The sequence below is a fragment of the Tenebrio molitor genome, chromosome 7 (genome assembly GCF_963966145.1).
Source record: "Tenebrio molitor chromosome 7, icTenMoli1.1, whole genome shotgun sequence".
Classification (NCBI taxonomy): domain Eukaryota; kingdom Metazoa; phylum Arthropoda; class Insecta; order Coleoptera; family Tenebrionidae; genus Tenebrio; species Tenebrio molitor.
In genome coordinates this window covers 6,653,555-6,672,224 of record NC_091052.1, presented here as the reverse complement: position 1 = coordinate 6,672,224, position 18,670 = coordinate 6,653,555, and the positions used below count along the sequence as shown (strand labels likewise).

The following is an 18,670-nucleotide window of genomic DNA, read 5'->3' as shown; positions in this document are numbered from 1 at the left end:
TATCTACGTATTTATTTTCGACGCTTTCTAAAATTACCGTCGCTCGAATTCAATTCGGAAATGCGAAATTCCCGACACTCTCCACGTTCTCTGGTGTATCATCTGTGACTCTAATGAGATAAATAATTTCCAATGTTTTGCTATTGATTGTATCACATCACGACGCGCTACCTTTCGACTTCCGCAGTCACATCTCCTCCATCGCGGTCTCAGGAGAACAATTCCTCACACACAACTCTCTACACTGTCAGCCGAGCCATTAATTTATTGCAAAGCGCGCCTAATTCTAAACGGTGTAATTAGCATAAGTCCCCTCGCATTAATTCACACCCTTTCTTGGTCTGAAAATCATCTTGTTCATTAGTTCATTATGCGTTCAGTACCCGCATGATTTAGATTGAAGCGTATCTCAAGCTTGGCTGAGTAATTAGTTTTCTTGTCTGAGGACTTTGTGGGCTTTGAGGGCTAAATACCACACAAACATTCATCAAGTCCAAAACTGAAATCGTTCCCTAATAAAAGCAAATAAATGTTTTCATCCAGAAGCTTGATTGATAGCGTGACCTTCGCAATGATTATTTTTGCTGCCTCAAGTTGGATTTTATTCGCCGGCACTGTCGAAACAGCGACCGAAGGCTTGACCACCGAAATAAAGATGGGATCTCATTAAAGCTTTGTAATGGAGCATGAAGCATTATTTAGGTCCCATTCCGAGCCGAGTGCCGCAACCCGATCTCATAACGTCAAGAGAAATGTCCGCATTCCACTTTACGGCTGATCTTTTCAATACCGACGTGCTCCTGTCGACTTTTCTGCAAAACGTTATCTTCACGCTTCAGTGAAGTCGAGTTGCATCAAACGCAAATAATTCACTTCGCTCCTGCCGAATATTGAAGGATAAAGTAGTATACATTAATATTGTTCCAAAGTATCAAAGTATCTCAATATCTACAGTCGCGGACAGAAAAAAAAAATAGGACAAGGCGAAAAAGCAAAGTAAGCTTTCTTCTATAAAATTTAGTTGCTTGAGGTTGGTTTTAAAATTATGACATTTGTCACACTTCGTTGTCAAAAACTGAACTATCGAATCGAATTTAAAAAAATGTCTCGAATTAACGCTATTGTGAAGTGTTTGGTAATTACTAGGGCGGAAGAAGGAATGTCGATCAGACAAATTGCCCAGCGCTATAATATTAATTAAAAAAACGGAATTAATGTGATTAAAATATGCAACACAACATACACAATAAATTATAAATATTTTAATAGTAACCATAGAAAAAGTAAAATTTCAAACAGACTTTCATTAGCGAAAAAACATTGTCCTATTTTTTTCTGTTCACGACTGTACCTGCAACAGCACTGATGGAATTTTACTTAAATTATGCATGCAACCAGTAATACACCAGCATTTTGTTGGTTGCACACACGTTTTATTAATAGTGATTACTGTTTATCGTCGTTATCAAATTCTACTAAACATTTCGTATCACGTTTGAAACATTGGCGCATTACAAAATAACTTTATTTTTGGGTTTTCACTTGTACTTGGGAACGTTTGGTACTTTCGACGTTCGCAAAATTAAAAAGGCGGTTCTAATCCAGTATTTATTGGGCTGGAGAAATGTTCAACCACAACATAGCAGGCCAAACAGTAAAGTATTAATACAATATATTTACAGAAACAGACACAGCTACCGCACATGCTTCACTCATGTGACGAGTAGCTCTAACACTGGATTATAGTACGAAATCGTGTTTAGAGAGTAGTCTCTTTCCTGTAGCAATTATCACAACCACTCCATAAACACAATACAAAAAATGACACCGGTTATACAATCCATATCTGTGACACAGAACAGGTACCTATAAAAATATATACATAATAAGGCGAAATAAATAATACATAATAAGGAAAAAAAAATGTAAAATGCTTTGTCCACTCTAAGGGTGATGCGAGAAATGCTATTATGCATTTGTTTTAAAGCGGACGGCTCCTGTTTACCTATTTCACTTTTTTAATCTAGATATTATTGTGATGCTATCGTCGTAGACATAATCAAACATTGATGCTTGAAATTAATTTAAACTTGTACAATATATTCGTTAATTGTTTCAGACTTGAAAGTAACACTTGTAATACAGTAGCGGGGTGGTTTCGGTAGGGTAGGTCATTCGTTCGGCTCCAGTATCCTTAAAATGGCTCCTCCCCGACCGAAATCACTAAGCAAATCTGAAAGCCTCCATTAGAAATTAAATAAAAATAAAAGTGATACTTTCAAGGCCACACAAGGTAATAAATAAGCATCCTACTTATAATTAAAGTGAAGAAATTATAAACAATAAATACATATATAAAAATATAATGTACAATTTTCACTTAACTGTAATAACTACTTAATGTAAGCATCGTTTCATAATTTGATTATGGTTTGTTAGTAGTAATAAAATGCAACTGATAAAACCTATACATATTAACAAGTGTTGAAAGGGTGATAAAAATACCTGCAGTGTAAAATTAAACAAGTCCTAATTAAAATATGGCTTACTCATTTCGAGCGAATTCGAAACATGGCAAGTACCCTTACAATTTTAATTCAAATCAAATCGAAAATAAACCAACATTACTTAATCTTCTCAACTTTGTTTTTCTGTGGAGATCGAAGACAACCATACTTATGAAACAAACACTACACAAACAGCCGTTCGCAGAGACGAAACATCGTTATTGACAAAGAATTATGAAACTGCTAAATTAAGAAAACTAATACGCGCGTGACTCGAATGAAAAGTGAAATTCAGCGTTCACCTCGGAAACGAAATCGAAACAGTGTAATGGAACCCATATTGGATATATTTCCAGCATATCACAGTACCGAAAAAATAAACGCTTTAAAACCAATGGTACATTTTATTGTCGTTTAACTGTCAGCTCTTAAAACATTGACTAGAAATACAAAAACTTGTAAGGTGTCGTTCTATATTTAAATGATTTTATTTTTATAAGACCCGCAATATATTTTGGATAAAGTCTAAGCTCTATGTATTTAATTACATAACTAATTAGACAAACATTATTGAAAGCCCAATTTACGTTATGATTTTTTTTACATAAATTGAATATGTGTTAGTACAAATTTTAAAGATTAGGCTTATTTTATGGTGCCATATCGTACGCTAGTTTAAAAAAGGCATTTGAAAAATATTTTATATATTACGATTATATTATCATCTAGGAATCAATACCAGTTATAACATCGGTCTATGATTATTATTTTTTTACATTAAAGAAGCGTTAGTAAAAATGTTTTTCTTCGTCTACATTTTTTCTCTCAACTTGTAACTACGTACATTTATACACATTTCATTCGATTTCGATGTTGGTCCATTTGTTATTAATAATATTGATTTGATATAAAATTCTCTGATCTATCGATGGCCGCTTCTTAGTCGGTTAGTTTTCTTGGCCGAAGACGTTCTCTGCATCTTCACCGGTTCCTTTGGCTCCCGTTCCAGATCTTTGTCCAGTTCGGCCATGGCTTCTTGAATGGCTTTCTCCAAGTGGGAGTTCAGTTTGCGAGATCTACATCAACAAAAGCGACAAATGTACATTTCTTCGTCACAATTTAAATGTTAGATACGGGTGCAATTATTATGATGTGCTAAATGTAAATTTTGTCATTACGTATTTTTTTTATCCATTTCTTCTGCTATTCAGCCCTACAACACATCTCTTACACAATTTTATAAAACAGCAAAAAATGTTAAACGATAAAACTATAAAAAAAAAATGCTTGCGATTTCAAATTAAATTTGCCACAAATTCAACGGTAAACAAATAACAGAGCTGCCACATGAGGTTTCAATATAAATTATAAAATAATTTGAAAAATAATCAAACTTCAGTTATTAATTTTATTATAATTTAATTTTTACAACTGCTCTAAATAAAGAAGCTGAAATAAAACTCAATAGAAAACTAAAACAGCAAATTTCATACACCAGTGAGCGAATAACATTGGAAGACATTCAAAAACATACTCACTTCTTTTATTACTCATATCTCTGTTTTACTGTTACCATTTTATTCTTTTTAATAAACTTGTTTATCATCAAACACCTCTCTACTTTTCTTCGTTACACAAATCTCCACGGTACATATTTTTGATTTTTTCAATTTTTGAAGAAGTTATTTGATCAATCTTTAGTCGTAGCGAGTAAACTCTATACTTATCTGCAACTTCACTTACAATTAAAAATTGTTAATTCGACAAACAAGAACAACAAAATAGTCAATTACTGGGTGACTCTTCTAGAAGCTTTTACATTCTTTTTGTGGCAACACTGTAGGAACTTTTTGTTTTTGGAACTTTGAAAAACGACATATCGTAGGGATGAATGTTTTTAAAAGAAACAGGTCTGTCTGATGAAATTTACGAATACTAATGATGTGGCCAACTCACGTTCTGCACTTTTTTCGCGCGTGGTGATGAGCATCTAGACCTTCTGTGAGTGTTTGCAAGGAACCTTTGTCTAATTTTGTAATTAATTTTTCACTTCCAAACCATTTAACAGAAACATCGTTTCCGTCTACTTCAATTATTTTACCAGGCCAAGCTGGACAAGTTTTAGCAGGACCCCAAACCAAATCGCCAACAACAAAGTTATGGACCGTCTTTGTTTCAGATTTTTCATTATCTAGAGATCAAGAATTACAAAACTTAAGTTCTAAGTGATTTTTATCGATTTAAAATAATTGCGAAAAGCTGTACACCTTCCAGAAATGAATGTGATTTTTGTACAAATGGTAATCGAAAGTGAAATATGTAAATGACAGGATGAAAGTGAATTATTTATAAAATTTCACACACACCACTTTGTTAATTTCTTTATACAATTATTAATCATGAGTTTAGGTTAGCCACACCATGTAATATTCCACACTGTGATTATGTAAAATGTAAATTAAACAAGGAGTAGGCGCCGGTGTTGAACACTGGTTATGTCAACTATTATCTCGACGTTACGTTTATTTTATGATCCACGATTGCAAATATACAATTCAATTTATCCGACGTTTCGCTTCGTTACTGAAATAGTGGTCACACAGGATTAGTTTAATCCTGCAAGTAATAACACAAATAAAATAACGGATATCAAACAATAAATAAATGATTGATGTGCAGATGTCAGTAATCATGCATTCCCAAACTCAAAAAAAAAGTAGGAGAACGTGAAAGAATCCCAGCGCAAAGCAAAAAGCAAATAAAACACGCCTCGATCTAATTACCTTCTTCTTCGTCAAAAAGGGATGAATGCATGTGATGGGTCTCCATAACGAGCAACGTGTCGCTACTTTTTCGTTTCTGAACGATTTTATCGAAGTTGTGCGAACTGACGACCGCTTCTTGCGCTTTCATTTGATCACCGATAAACTGCAATCCGGCCATCATCGTCGACGATTCGGCGTAGGCGACGTGGGTCGGAGTGCCCTGTTTTTTGGTGAAGTGCAACTGACCGCTGGTGACGTCAGCAAGGTCAGTCTTCTGAGGGCCACCGACGGACGAAGCTCTCGACCAATCGTGTTCCGAGCTTTGCGCGTTCAAGTCGGCCGAGTCCGGTTCACTGCTCGATATGCAATGGACCATCGCCTGGAACAATTAAGAAAACATTTAACAGGCGACATCTAGCCGAAGAGAGATCGTCAAGAACTGTACCTACCATGGTACAGGACGCTTGTCTTCCCACTGCGCTGTCACACGTGGCGGAGCAATTCGACGGTGCCGGTGACAAACCGTCGTCTGTGCTCCCGGAGTGGGTAGTTGTGTCGGCGGTGGGTGGACTTTGACCGCCGGACGCCAACGGACTGTGCGTCGTGGTGTCCGGTGGGCTGCCCGCGGATAACGTGGACGTTTGGCAGAATGTGTTGGTGGTGACGGTTTGCGCGTTTTGATTGACGGCGGTCTGGGTGGACACCGAGTGTCTGTACGAGTTTTGGGGGTTCTCGCGCTGCACCAACAACGCCTGGACCTGTTTGTTGTCGTTCGAACTGATGATGAAATTTTGATCGACGTTCAACGTGGTAGTTCTTCCGACGTTCGGCTGGTTGTTCTGGTTATTCCCTTGAAAATTCTGCAACTGTTGGCTGTTCGAAACCATCGTCGTCTGCTGCTGCACTATCGTGGTATTCTGCTGGACGAAAGTCGTATTCTGCTGGTTCGAAGACGACACGGCTATGTTGGCCGCCGGCGCGCACGGTACCATCAGCGTCTGGCCCATCTGACCGCACTGGATGAATTCCTGCTGGGCTTGTGTGGGTCGAATCTGGGGCGTTGAAGTCCCGAAGGTGACCTGTTGAGACGGACTCACGCTCGCCACCAGCGGACTCAATTGACCGCCGAACTGAGTTCCGTTCACGACGAATTGTCCTCCGTTGGGCGACAAGAACTGCGCCCCTGGACTGTGCTGCTGCTGCTGAATTATTTTACCTTGGGAGGTCGTGGGAGCTCTTATCACCATCCCTGCCGGACTAGCAGTCAAAATGCTCTGTCCTCCGTTAAACATTCCGTTGTTTTGGACCGGAGTCAACACGTTTTGTCCGTTAACATTCTGCAACTGCAGTTGCATTCCGAGGTTGGACGTGTCTTGCAAGAGAGTGGCCGTACCATCTGGATTCATCACCATGCCACCCAAATTCGGTACGATAAACTGCTGAATGGTGGGAAAGTTTTGTACGACGCCAGTGGTACCGTTGATCAAATTGACCGGTTGCAAAAGATTGATCTGTTGGGTGGGTTGCGAATTGGCGATCAGTTGCTGAGTACCGATGGGGCTAGTGTTGGTCATGGGTTGTCCGTTCATCACGATCTGTGGAGGTCCGCCCGTTTTACTGGGAACTATGGTCAAGGCTTGCATCACGGGTCCCGCCGTCAAACCTTGCGGACTGTGCGCCATCTGTATCTGCTGAGGGAAGCCTTGTTGCGACATCACAACGCCAGAATTCTGCTGAGCGGCGATGTGGAGCATATTAGCCACCGTCTGCGACGACATTTTTCTCTTCTTCCCTTTCTTCTTGTTCTCTGGTGACAACAGTGCCGCCGTGGTGCGTCGAGGGTCAGAATTGTCCAGTTGAATCTGTTGTTGGATGACATTACCGGCGACCAGCTGAGGTAATTGCATATTCTGACCCATCGCCATGCTACCATCCATGGTCATGGTAACTCCCGATTGCAAAACGAACGGGGCTGGAAGGGCGTTCACCAAAACGGTTTGTTGACCCAAAACTTGCTGGGCCACGGCGGGAATCACTTGACTCACGGCCGCTGTCACATTTGTTATCATGGGAGATACAGATATGGGAGGCATCCCTTGATTGGAAACCAATTTAGGCGGAGGAGGCGGCATCACTCCTGACTGGCTGTTACCCGTGTTGGCCATGATCAGCTGACCTCCTGAAGACACCAGGATGTGTCCGGGTGGTAAACCCGTGGGTGAGTGTTTGACGATGTGAGGCGGCGAGATTTGTGGGTTAGCGTGAGAAGTCGAACCCACCGAATTGTAATTCTGTGAATGCGGGACTTGGATGCTGCTCACGACACTCTGGACCATCTCCAGAGGAGATTTCGAGACGTTCATGGCGACAGGATGCGTCTGCACCGCCGGCGTCCCTTGACCCGTCACCGTGGTCGGTGTCGTCGAAGCAGGAAGATTCGCAGGACTGTTGATCGAAACAGTTGCGGTGTTGGCTCGACCAGCGAGCACCGACGTTATCGTGTTGCTACCAACAGTTCTGCCACTCGCCATCGTCGTCACAACACCGGAAGTGTACGGACCGTTCAACTTGGGATGAAGAGGTGCAGAACAACACGCTTCGCTCTTCGGTTGGTAATTAACGGAGCTGCAAATCTCCCTCGACTGGCTCACTTGCTGCACCTGTCCCTGCTGGTTGTACACGGTGAACGAGATGTTCTCGTTTCTTTGCGGGGGTGTAGGCGTGTGCGGATTTGGGGTCGGGGGATCCGACTGCGAACCGTCAAGAGGCGACACGTTGCTGGTGCTGACCGTACCGCCCTGGATGGGCCGCGAATCAGGCGAAGACAGATTAACTTGCTTGTCGGAGTAGGTTGAAGATGTGACGGGGTCGTCGATGGCGCCACCTCCGGATGAACTCGGGGTGCCGGGTTGGCTGTTGGGTCTCGAGTGACCTTTGTTAAGTTGATTATTCGACAGTCCACTGTCGCTGACGCAACCTTGACACTGTACGTGATCGTTCGTGACGCTACTGTCGGCCACGCCGTGTGCCATCATTTGATTATATTGCTGTGACATAACAACGTTATGAGGAACTTGTTGGGTTTTAACTACGTTTAAACTTTGATTGGTTCGATTTGTAACGTTTTGTGTTTGTTTCATATGAGATATCACCACGTTACTCGGTAAAGGCACCTCGTTTGTTTGCGAATTTGGTACAGGCGGTGTTAGGTTGTGGGTCTGCGGGTTGTGCGACGACGTTATCGGACTGTTGCAAACCATCCCCGTGCACGCGTTCGCTCCTGAAAAACGAAACACAATTGTATCGGCAATCTCAGATCATCGTTTATAAGTGTTGTTGGTGTACGCTAATAGTTATTTATGCAACAAGTGAGTAAAGTAATACTTTTTTTACGAGAAGGAAAATTTGTCGCTCGAGCGAAGCGAGTGCTCAAATCCGCCGAGTAAAAAAAAATACTTTACTAATGAGTTGCATACAAAAAATTTTTGGCGCCCGTAAGTTTAGATAACAATTTTTATGAACGCAAACGAATCAATAAACTTGCACTTTTTTTGACGGACGTTAAAAAACGATTTTTTTTTTCGTTGTAACTCGGTCAAAAATGCGACAATACCAACCTGTTTGCCGATTGATGGTGTTATTCAGAAGAGCCGTCTGCTGAGCCAGATATCCGCTCGGATCCTCCATGAACGAAGGACTAGCGGAATTTTGACTGTTCTGGGGCAGATGGTTGATAATGACTGGCCGCCCGTTTTCGGCCGGTATTTGTCGCACATCTATATTGGGACATGGAGCATGTAACGATGGGCATTCCATCACGTTATGGTAAGGTCGATTTTTAACGATTTTACCTAATTTTACTTTCTTCCTCTTTATCTCGTCTTGCCACAGCGTCGGTGACGGCGTGTGCTGGTGCAGAGGAGGCACTCTTTCGTACGCGTTGGGCGACTGAGAACTCTGAACCGCCATTTGCTGTTGATTAACGTTATTGGCTTGAATTCTATTGTTAGGCCACTGTAATTTCTGCTGGTTATTGTTGATCATAATTGGAGCCTGCATGATTTGATTATTTTGCGGGTTCACCATGTTCTGCGGCCTGAACCCGTTCATAATTTGATTATTGCCAGGTAAAAATGCGGGCCTCATTTGTTTTGAAGCGTCATACTGCTGTATCTGGGGATATTGCGGTTGGTTATTGTAGAACTGCTGGTGGAGCCTGTTCTGGGCGTCTTGTCTCTGCTGTTGTTGATTGGCGACACCTACCGGTATCATCTGGATGTTAGGCCGACCAGGACCGCTGGGTTCGCTAGGCTGACTATTTATGAATACTCTGTGTTGATGAGATTGTGTAGGAACCACGTTTTGACCCTGTATGACGACGCCGTTGTTCGTGTTCGCTATCATCGAAGTGTTGACGATCTGATTCGACGAAACCTGGTTCGAATTGATGGGTCCCTGTACGCTGATCACTTGTCCGTTAGGACCGATGATGTGCTGGTGATGAACGTGAACGTTCGAACTGTGCGAGTTCGTACTCTGGTGGTTCTGATGGATCTGGTGTGATATGTTGGTCGGCGTCGAGGTCTGCTGCACCATCATGGCACCGCTTTCGCCCACCACCAAGGGCGAGCTGCTCAAGATTCTGTTGCCGGCGTGCTCTTGACCCTGATACCTGACGAGATGCTGGTTTTCTGGATAATTTTGAAGGCGACCTCCCAACTGAGAGCTGCTGGTCGGCGACTGGGGCCACACCTGCGATAATAACAGTTAATTATTTTCAAAATTAATACGGTAAAGATTGACAGAGTAGACACCGACCTGAGGCTGATTTCCGAGACCTTCTTTGTTAAACTGCTGGCTCAAGGCGAGTTTGTCTGGCCGGGTGAAAATTGGCGATAAAGAAACACAACCGGCGTAGGGCGTGCTGATTTTTCTTTTGGTTTTCTTGGTGGCACAATCTGCAAAATAAAACGACTCAGAATGTTTCGGTATAAATAACTACTTAATTGATTATTGCAAGGTCACCGTTAATAAAATCACTCGTAAACTCTATCTACTCCAGTTTTAATCTCACGAAAGGAAATCCTGAATGTCGAAACGATTTGCACGTTTATAAATAGTCGGATAAAAACAAAAAGAAGTGTTAAAAATAATACGAACTGAAATAATCTCGCGTCGGTATTTCACAATGGAAATGTTTCTGACACGGAAGACAGCCAGCCATCCAAGCCAGAATTCAAAAAGTTACGCAACTACGATTCGTGAGCTATCAATCTCTCATCCTTGACACACCGTAATAACATCGCCCATTATGCTGCCGAACACATCGGAATCTTTGTCTTTGGGATATTTTTCTTTCATAAACCCCGCATCAAACAGCTGCGTTTTGCAAATTTATTTCCAGAGCTCCCTATTAGTCATCCCCCCCAACGTCGCCAGCGGGATTTGAAATTGAAACACCGATAATGAGTCACAGTTTATTTGATAAATCATTTCTACTGCAAATTTTCTGTTTAATTAAACTGCCTATCTTTTCCCCATCCCTTCAGACAACTCAACTCCACGATCCGCAACCGTGTACCGATCTTATCACGGACAATTCGTCCGACTTGTTTTCACTTGAAATTCTCTCAACATCTATCCAATCAAAACTCCACAGATCGATCACAACAGCTGCGATAATTCTGTTTCAAACAAATCTGTTCATAATTTTTATAAGATGCGTCGTGGTAAACATTCCGTAAAATAAGGTCACGACCTTTCGTTTGGTTCTTTAGACGGCCGACTTCAAAGTTCATTCGGGGTAGAACATTTTAATGGCTCAACATTTATTCAACAAGAACTCTCCAAGCAACTTTTTCGTAAACCCTCCAAGAAGTCCGCCGCAAATACGTTAGTTCACTTTTTCCTAACCTACATTATATGTAAAATCTTCCCAAATATTTCTTCGATTTAAAATGTTCATAAAACGTATCCATTCTCCAACGGTCCTTTGGGCGACCAATTATTGATCCAACTATTTACATCTCGCATGCTTTCCCAAATACTTTCACAGATAGTTCGCTCGTTGTCGAATTCTTTCATTTGAAATTTTCTCATCATTTTTCGGATCAAATTCCCCTCAAAAAATATAGGCACCACCTCTTGTCCAACACCTCGAATACTTGTTACGTTCACAATCATATAAGCAACCTACTCAGATAAAAAAAAAATTGGGTAACTCGTTTGATATTGAACAATTCGATTTAAAATTTTCTTAATGTTTATCAGGTCTAATGTTTTACAAAAAATACACTTCCTGGCATGTTCTTCGCTTTTCGAACATCTGAGTTCTAAGTAGGTTCGTTCCATCCTTCGCACCCCAAGAACATTTCGTTTGCTATTGAATAGTAAATGAAGCTGTAAATCCCTTCTTATGTAACAAAACCTATCCGACCTTTATTGTGACAGTTTACGGAAAATTTACACCAAATATTTCGTCTAAATTGATTTTTTTTCTCCTACTTTCAAAATCCATTGTTATACTTTTTTATTTTCACACCTGAATCAGTTGCAGAACTGTAAATAAACCGCAATGTAGGTATACACAGGGAAGTATGGTATGTAAATATATACAGATGTAGAAACATAATCACACTTGGAGCTTACAAAACAAAAGTCCTGCGATCCTTATCTACTTTCCTCGAGTCAAAAGCCGAACGACAAATCCGTATCGGTATTGGCGTGGGATTAAACGATTGCTAAATCAAATCTCGTCGTCGAGTAGCCACGTAAGAATGAATATTAAAAGGTGGAAGTTATTTTTACGCTTGCAAGTGAAAGATTTCTTTCCGAGATGCGCGGATAAAATATGTGGCAATCCCCCATTTTCGATTCGCGTTCTCGGTAGACCCTTTACCGTAATATACGACACGTCGGTTTGTTGGGGAGACGACGATCGGTCATTAATTTTTGTGTTTTTTCGAAAAAACAATCGTTCTGACCGAAACGAGTTAGGTAACAGACAATTTATTATGCGAGTTACGAGGCATGAATGGAAGAACGATAATCTATTCAAAAACACGATCTATTAAATTTGACAGCCGCCATAAACTAGTTGTTAAATTAATGAAGCGTGCACTGGCATATCTATCCACGTGCATTTCTGTAATTTACTTAGAAGGTTTACAGGGCACATTGAGTCGGCTAATGGCCACAGTATAACCGGCCGAGCTTGTATGCATGATACGGTTCGGTCAGGGCAATACATTAACCGCAAATAACACGGAAAACACACAACATTACACATGTCACAGATGTTTACAACAATGGACTACTACATTACCGACATTATGCTTCATTCGTTCGGGACGGTTCATTTATAAGATTATGGCGAGGTGAACGGCGATTAAAGTAATGGGCTCTCGGGACATCACGGCTTGCACCGTGAAAGGGCATCTGGGAATGCCAGAATTATTGTAATTAAATTTTCGAGAAATAACAGGTCTCGACGATTCGACTGGATCCGGATAAATCTTTCATGAGCACCGGTTACAACAGAACGAGACATATTTATTAGCGTGTACAAGATCGATTGCCCACATTTTCAGAACAGGTATGTTTATAAGACCGAGCCATATTACCATTAATATTAATGATTTCCAAATACGAACGACCAACCTCGTAAAATTTTACGACACCGAGCATTGTTTTCGCTAATATTTTAAACACATATCTATATAAAGCATCGACAGGTATGTATTTATTAAAGGCGTTTTTGTTGTGCAAATTACGAAAGGAGACGACTTCGACGTGCCGGAGTTTACATCGTGGGCCATAAACATGCCAAGTGCGGGCATCATGAGCAACGGACCACAACAAAAATTTAAAAATAAAACTCCCACTACTCCTGTTGCACCGCAAAAACAACTTCCCGTCTTTGAACGATCCAACAAAATCCGAGAAAATCTCGAATAATTGATTGAAATGTCGGACCCGTTCGCAATTCTCTGGCCATTGTTCAGGTCTTGGCAGTTCAATTTCTCTTCTGACTGTCGTTTTTACAATGCGATAATTAATAACTTCATTTGATAAAAGCCAACAATCTGCATTCGCGCGTTCAATCTCAATTCATTAAAAAATGACAAGAAACCATTAAATATTTATTGTATTGGCGCTCTTGCAGTTCGTTTGCATTATTGTGGCAGTGCTCAAAACTAAATTTTCAAACAGGATTAATTGAATATCGATCTTGATTAAAAACGAACATAAAACAATGGACAGAATTAAATTGGGAGCTTGTTGGGAAATATTCAAATTAATTGTATAATTTGATGATGTAAACCAACGGCGACTGTTGTAGCGAACAGAAACATAATGTAGGTATGAAATTTAATTATATTTGTCCCTGATAACATTTTAATTAAGCCTTGTTTTTGTATTGTATGCATTTATTCTAAATACGGCTCTTATCGTTCGCATGACAAAAGAACCTTAGCTCGGCGGACGCCGACTTTACGAGGGTTCCACGATTGAACCGCATTTTTACATTTTATTCCAACGTTCGTCGAGTGATTTTCATTTAACTGGAAATGTGCTCCTGGAACAAAATTGTACCTCACGAGTGCCGACGTGTTTGCAAAGTGTCGTTTAATTCGGGTTTACGTTCGCGAAAAAGAAAACAACTTTAATCACCAATTTTGAACAAAAATGTACACTTTCTGCTCGTTGTCAACTTAAACTTCTACCAGTTTCAATTACGTTGACACAATACAATATACTTAAATTAAGAAAATGCTTTCGCAACTTGTTACAAAGTAAAATTAAATTTGACTGTAATGGAGTTTTAACTTGTTCGGTGTAAAGTTGAAATAAGTTGGGAAATTACAGGACCCGGTGCTCGCACTTCTCGACGGATCGTGTCGTGGTCCTCGTTTTTGCGATTTATCTCCTGACATTACAATTTTTACCACGATTATTGATACAATCGATCGATTCGTCGACGAACATTCTAAAACATCTCGGAATTATAGAAACTGTCATTTCTCGTGTACGAAGTTGTTCTGCAGCAACTTGTTTGAATACTACATGTGTTCAAAGCCAAGGCCGATGGGTTGATTACACCTTTGCAATGCCAATCTACCATGTAAAAGAAAACATTCGAATCCAACGTGTTGGTCACTTAATGCATAAATAATGTTTTTCGATTTATGGATTCGAGTAAAGCATGACCACCATTAAATGGAAGCGACCACCGCATTACCCTATTTTAATTTTTTGCGCTGGTCCAATTAATTGTAATGTACCGAAGAAATTGACGGTTTTAATGTTTTGCGTTCCCTATTTAGATAAGCGACTGCTTAATGCAAAACTGCCGTTTGCATACGAATTGAAACCGGCAAAAGTCTGCTCAACGTCTGAACATGAAAAATTCAAATTTCCATTTAATGTGCTTCTGCTTTTAACAGGTCTCTTACGCGAATTAACTACATAGAGTGCATCTCAAATAACGGAAAACGTAAATTACAAACAGCGCCGAACGAAATTACTATTTACTCCCGGCTCATAATTCTCTTCTTTAGCCATAAATTAAATATTGCAACTGCTGCTTTTTCACCTTGCGTATCAACCGTATTGTTAGGGGAGCAATCAAAATTAATTATTACTCGGACCATACCGGGTAAGATATTTTAATTCTTTTCGAACAGATGACAACTCGAACAAAGTACGTAATATATTACTCCTAATGACATATCTTATCTTTCAAAGGTGGAAAAGGCTGATGTTTGAAAGCGCTTAATCTAGGTATATTTGCAATAATTATTGCAATAAATAACAAAGCCGGTTCGTCATTTTTAAGTGAACTGTTGGGATAATTATTATCGCTCTGCATTCATGGTAGAGTGACTTTCAGGCACGCCAATCAGCCTCTGCACAAATAGCGATTCGGACCAAAGCTGGCGCTGCACTGCGACTTATAATTGGAATTATGCAATTTTATTTTTGTCATATGGTAAATTAAAAAAAAAAAAAAAACAAGTACGGTTTAATTGCGATCCGAAAAATTATTAAGTACATTATTTCCCGACACAATTGGACTTCCTTCATCCATTTTAATGACACGCCAATAAATAATACCAAACATCTTCACCTAACTGGTGCACAGACAACACTCATTTTAAATTAATTCCATCACCTGTCCGACCAAATTAAACATTTAACAGTAGCCAAGAACCGAAAAATAAGCAGTTTTTATGTGAAAACGAAATAATTACACTGAATTAATTTATAATGCGAACCACGAAAGTGTCCAACATCACCTGCCCCTCGATTCGACCAATGAAGACTTGTTATTCGGTGTCTTGTATTGATGACTAGGTACACACTCCAACTCGACAAATATTTGAGCAACAAAAGTACAATTATTTATCTACGGTGTTATTTTAGTTTTTTGCGTGATTCAGCCTCAATTACATTCAATATCTGCCATAATTTAGAAAATCTGCTCGTAACAATCTATTAAGCAAATGCAAACTTTGCATATCAATGCGGCCGGTACACACAATTAGCAATGATTCTAGAGGTAAGTGTATGATAATTATATAGTACCACTTAAGGTATAGTGATAGGTGGTGCGATAACTGTAAGGTTATGCTGCACGAGATAATTCACTGCGCCCACATTAGAATTAACAATAATGTGACAGATTGTAGAAGGCTTGTTGACTTTAACACTTCCACAAAATTACAACTTAGTTGGCAACAATTCAGTGCATTAACGTTTGAAACATCCAGCGCAGAACAACGATGTCCCCTACACAAAATTAATCATATTTCACGTATTAACTAAGCGGAAAGAACTGAATATGCACATTTACGGTCACAGTCCGCTGGCTTTTTGGGCTATCGTAGGAAAGTGTAATTTATCAGCCTTGATACAATTAACCGAGCGACCACGGCTAATCCTGCTAGGGCCACACACGTACATATGCTGAAATTGTTACGTAATGTGACTTGAATGCATACAAAGGCTGCTCTCATCGTACGAAATACATTTTCGTCGAAATTTTTCTCCGACTTTTACAGGCCGTAGAGGAAGCTTGCTTCGACGGAGAATTGTTTTAATAATTCCGACAATGTGAAGAGAGAATTAGTGGTTATCCGCCGCGTCGTGAGCCATAACTCGAACAGGATCGCGGTGTTGCATGTTGGAGATGTTAAAAGGTCAACTCGGTAAACAACAGTTCGGGCTGTTTGGGGTATTTACATTAAACTTATTGCAATATTAAGACTTGTGTTGTGTTTTATTTATCGTTCGAAGTCTCGGCAAGTGTGGGAACAGAATGCATTATTCTAATATCCCGCACGCCCACCTTGTAAATAGATAAAATTTCTCTTTGGGTTCTCTCAGTGTCAATGTCGTGCAGAACAATTTGTATTACTTAGCTTACAATGCAATGTCGTCCGATGAACCACTCCTTCAGACAAACGGCGCAACAGTTACTCATTTAGTTGCTCCTTATTAGTTATTACCTTTCTGTCGCCAACACCTACAAATTCCACCGTTCAAAATGCACCAACTGGTCTAACGACAGTCTAGAATATGCATTTTATGTACTACACGTCCCACAAATATCCATTTAAATGTGTTCGATCCAAAAGTTTAATTGAATCTACCGAGAACACGGCGGACGCAATCTTCTTCGAATGGGTATCCGATGGGGATCCGTAAGCACATCTCCTGCTTTGGTGAGCGATTGTCCGCGGTCAAACGATGGGTATTGGTCGGCCGCTTATAAATTTATAAAACCAATAACTCACAACGAGAAAGCACAAAAGATATTTGAACGCGTGAAGACGTAAATAAAAAGCTCAACTTCATATCGATCCATAATAATTGTCTGCAGGCCAAACACGATAAGTCGATGAAAGAACCAGAACCATATAAGGCAATGCCTACATTGAAATTAAATTAACTGATTCCCGGTGGGTGTGATTCGAGTCACGACATATCCTTTGGATCGCCGACCGGTGCATGTGGCCAATTCTTCGTCAAATCGCTGGGTCGAAAACACAACACACGCTCCTCCGGTCCTCCGTCATACGACAATCACGAAACAAGAAAAAAAAATCATCTAATGATTCCAACGACCTCCTCCATCTCGACCAGATGATGATGAAACAAACATCTTTCGCCGGCGACGTGGTAGTCGTGTTAAAATAATTGCGGCACACACCCGATCAGATCCGAGGGGGGCCCCCGACGGTCGGATGACATCAACGTCGATGTATTATGCAAGATTGGGGCTGCTTGGTCGATCACAAAGCAGCGGCAGTCCGTTTGTAGGGTCATCGGTGAACGACCTCCGAGGCTTTCTCCGCCTGCTCCTGCAGGAATACCGACCGACTCTCGATCTCTGCGGCGGGCCATCGACCCAAATCAAGTGGTTGCCGAACGGTGCAGCAGTGTTAACCCCGGCCTCGCGAACACGCGGTTTTACTGCCTACCTGGCGAGCCGAACTGACACTCCTTGATTAATGTTCGCCAAATGACCGTACACGCCCAACGACTACCAAAACAAATTCGCCAACTCTCCGGACCGATGATAGATCATAGGATAACTTCATCGAGGCGAAATTGATTCCGGTCGGCTCGAAAATAAACCGTTACTGATTAAAATCGTTCCTGTTAAACACCCCCGGTTCGATTCGACAATCGGGAAGTTATTTTTGTACCGTTTCGCTCGTTAAACTGCGACGGGAAAACGACAAATCGGAATTTATTCAAAAGGTACCCGGAGCAAAGCGAAATAATCCGGCGGAGGCTTGTGTTCCAAGTAATAACAAGAAAATCCTTTCTGAATCTTGGCGAGGAGATTGAAAAGCGTGCAAGCTTGCATCACAATGAAGAGCGGTTTTTATTCATTTCGCGTACAAGCAGAGCTGTTTAGCTGGTGGCGTTTAATGCAAAGTACACCTTAATTTGGCGCTTGGAATCCTACAGTGAAAGATAATGGCGAATGATTGTTCCTACCAATCAGAATTAATAGGTTTTCAACTTTATTTACTCCCTTTTATCTTATTTCCGACGTGTCGGGTGGTTCAACACGCGCTCTCACGCATACGAAATCTGAATACCATTTTAACGATGGTACATTGCTCAAAGCTGACTGTACTATTTTCAAAGATGCGGTGCGATTACGTTCTTGTATTTATAACACCTCGAGTATAAAACATCATAAACTAGTCACTTCCTAACATTGAATGTAAAACAAGTTCGATACTGCTGCGAGACAAAGATCTGGCAGGTACATTCGAAACAGTTGTAAACGTTTTACGAACTTTGGTCGTTACGGTTCGTGAAAATCGCAGAGTGTTAGCAACGTTTAATCCACAGCATTTTCGGGAACAGTGCACACAA

The 18,670-nt window shown here is 40.6% G+C and overlaps 1 protein-coding gene across 3 annotated transcripts in view; it reads right to left on the bottom strand.

The window, feature by feature from the left end:
- Positions 1-1,594: 1,594 nt before the first annotated feature.
- Positions 1,595-18,670, bottom strand: part of LOC138134334 (methyl-CpG-binding domain protein 5/6 homolog sba-like) — a 47,099-nt gene continuing 30,023 nt past the window's right edge. Inside the window, exons 5-11 of one of the 3 annotated variants that reach the window (XM_069052521.1) lie at positions 10,091-10,230; positions 9,124-10,024; positions 8,890-9,048; positions 5,722-8,552; positions 5,291-5,651; positions 4,464-4,698; positions 1,595-3,583 (exon numbers count right to left, since the gene is read on the bottom strand). In XM_069052521.1, the coding sequence (XP_068908622.1) occupies positions 3,430-3,583; positions 4,464-4,698; positions 5,291-5,651; positions 5,722-8,552; positions 8,890-9,048; positions 9,124-10,024; positions 10,091-10,230 (4,781 nt within the window). In that variant the 3' untranslated portion in view covers positions 1,595-3,429. Of the gene's footprint in view, positions 3,584-4,463; positions 4,699-5,290; positions 5,652-5,721; positions 8,553-8,889; positions 10,025-10,090; positions 10,231-18,670 lie in introns of all 3 variants that reach the window. The other 2 variants (XM_069052520.1, XM_069052523.1) reach the window with 2 other exon arrangements.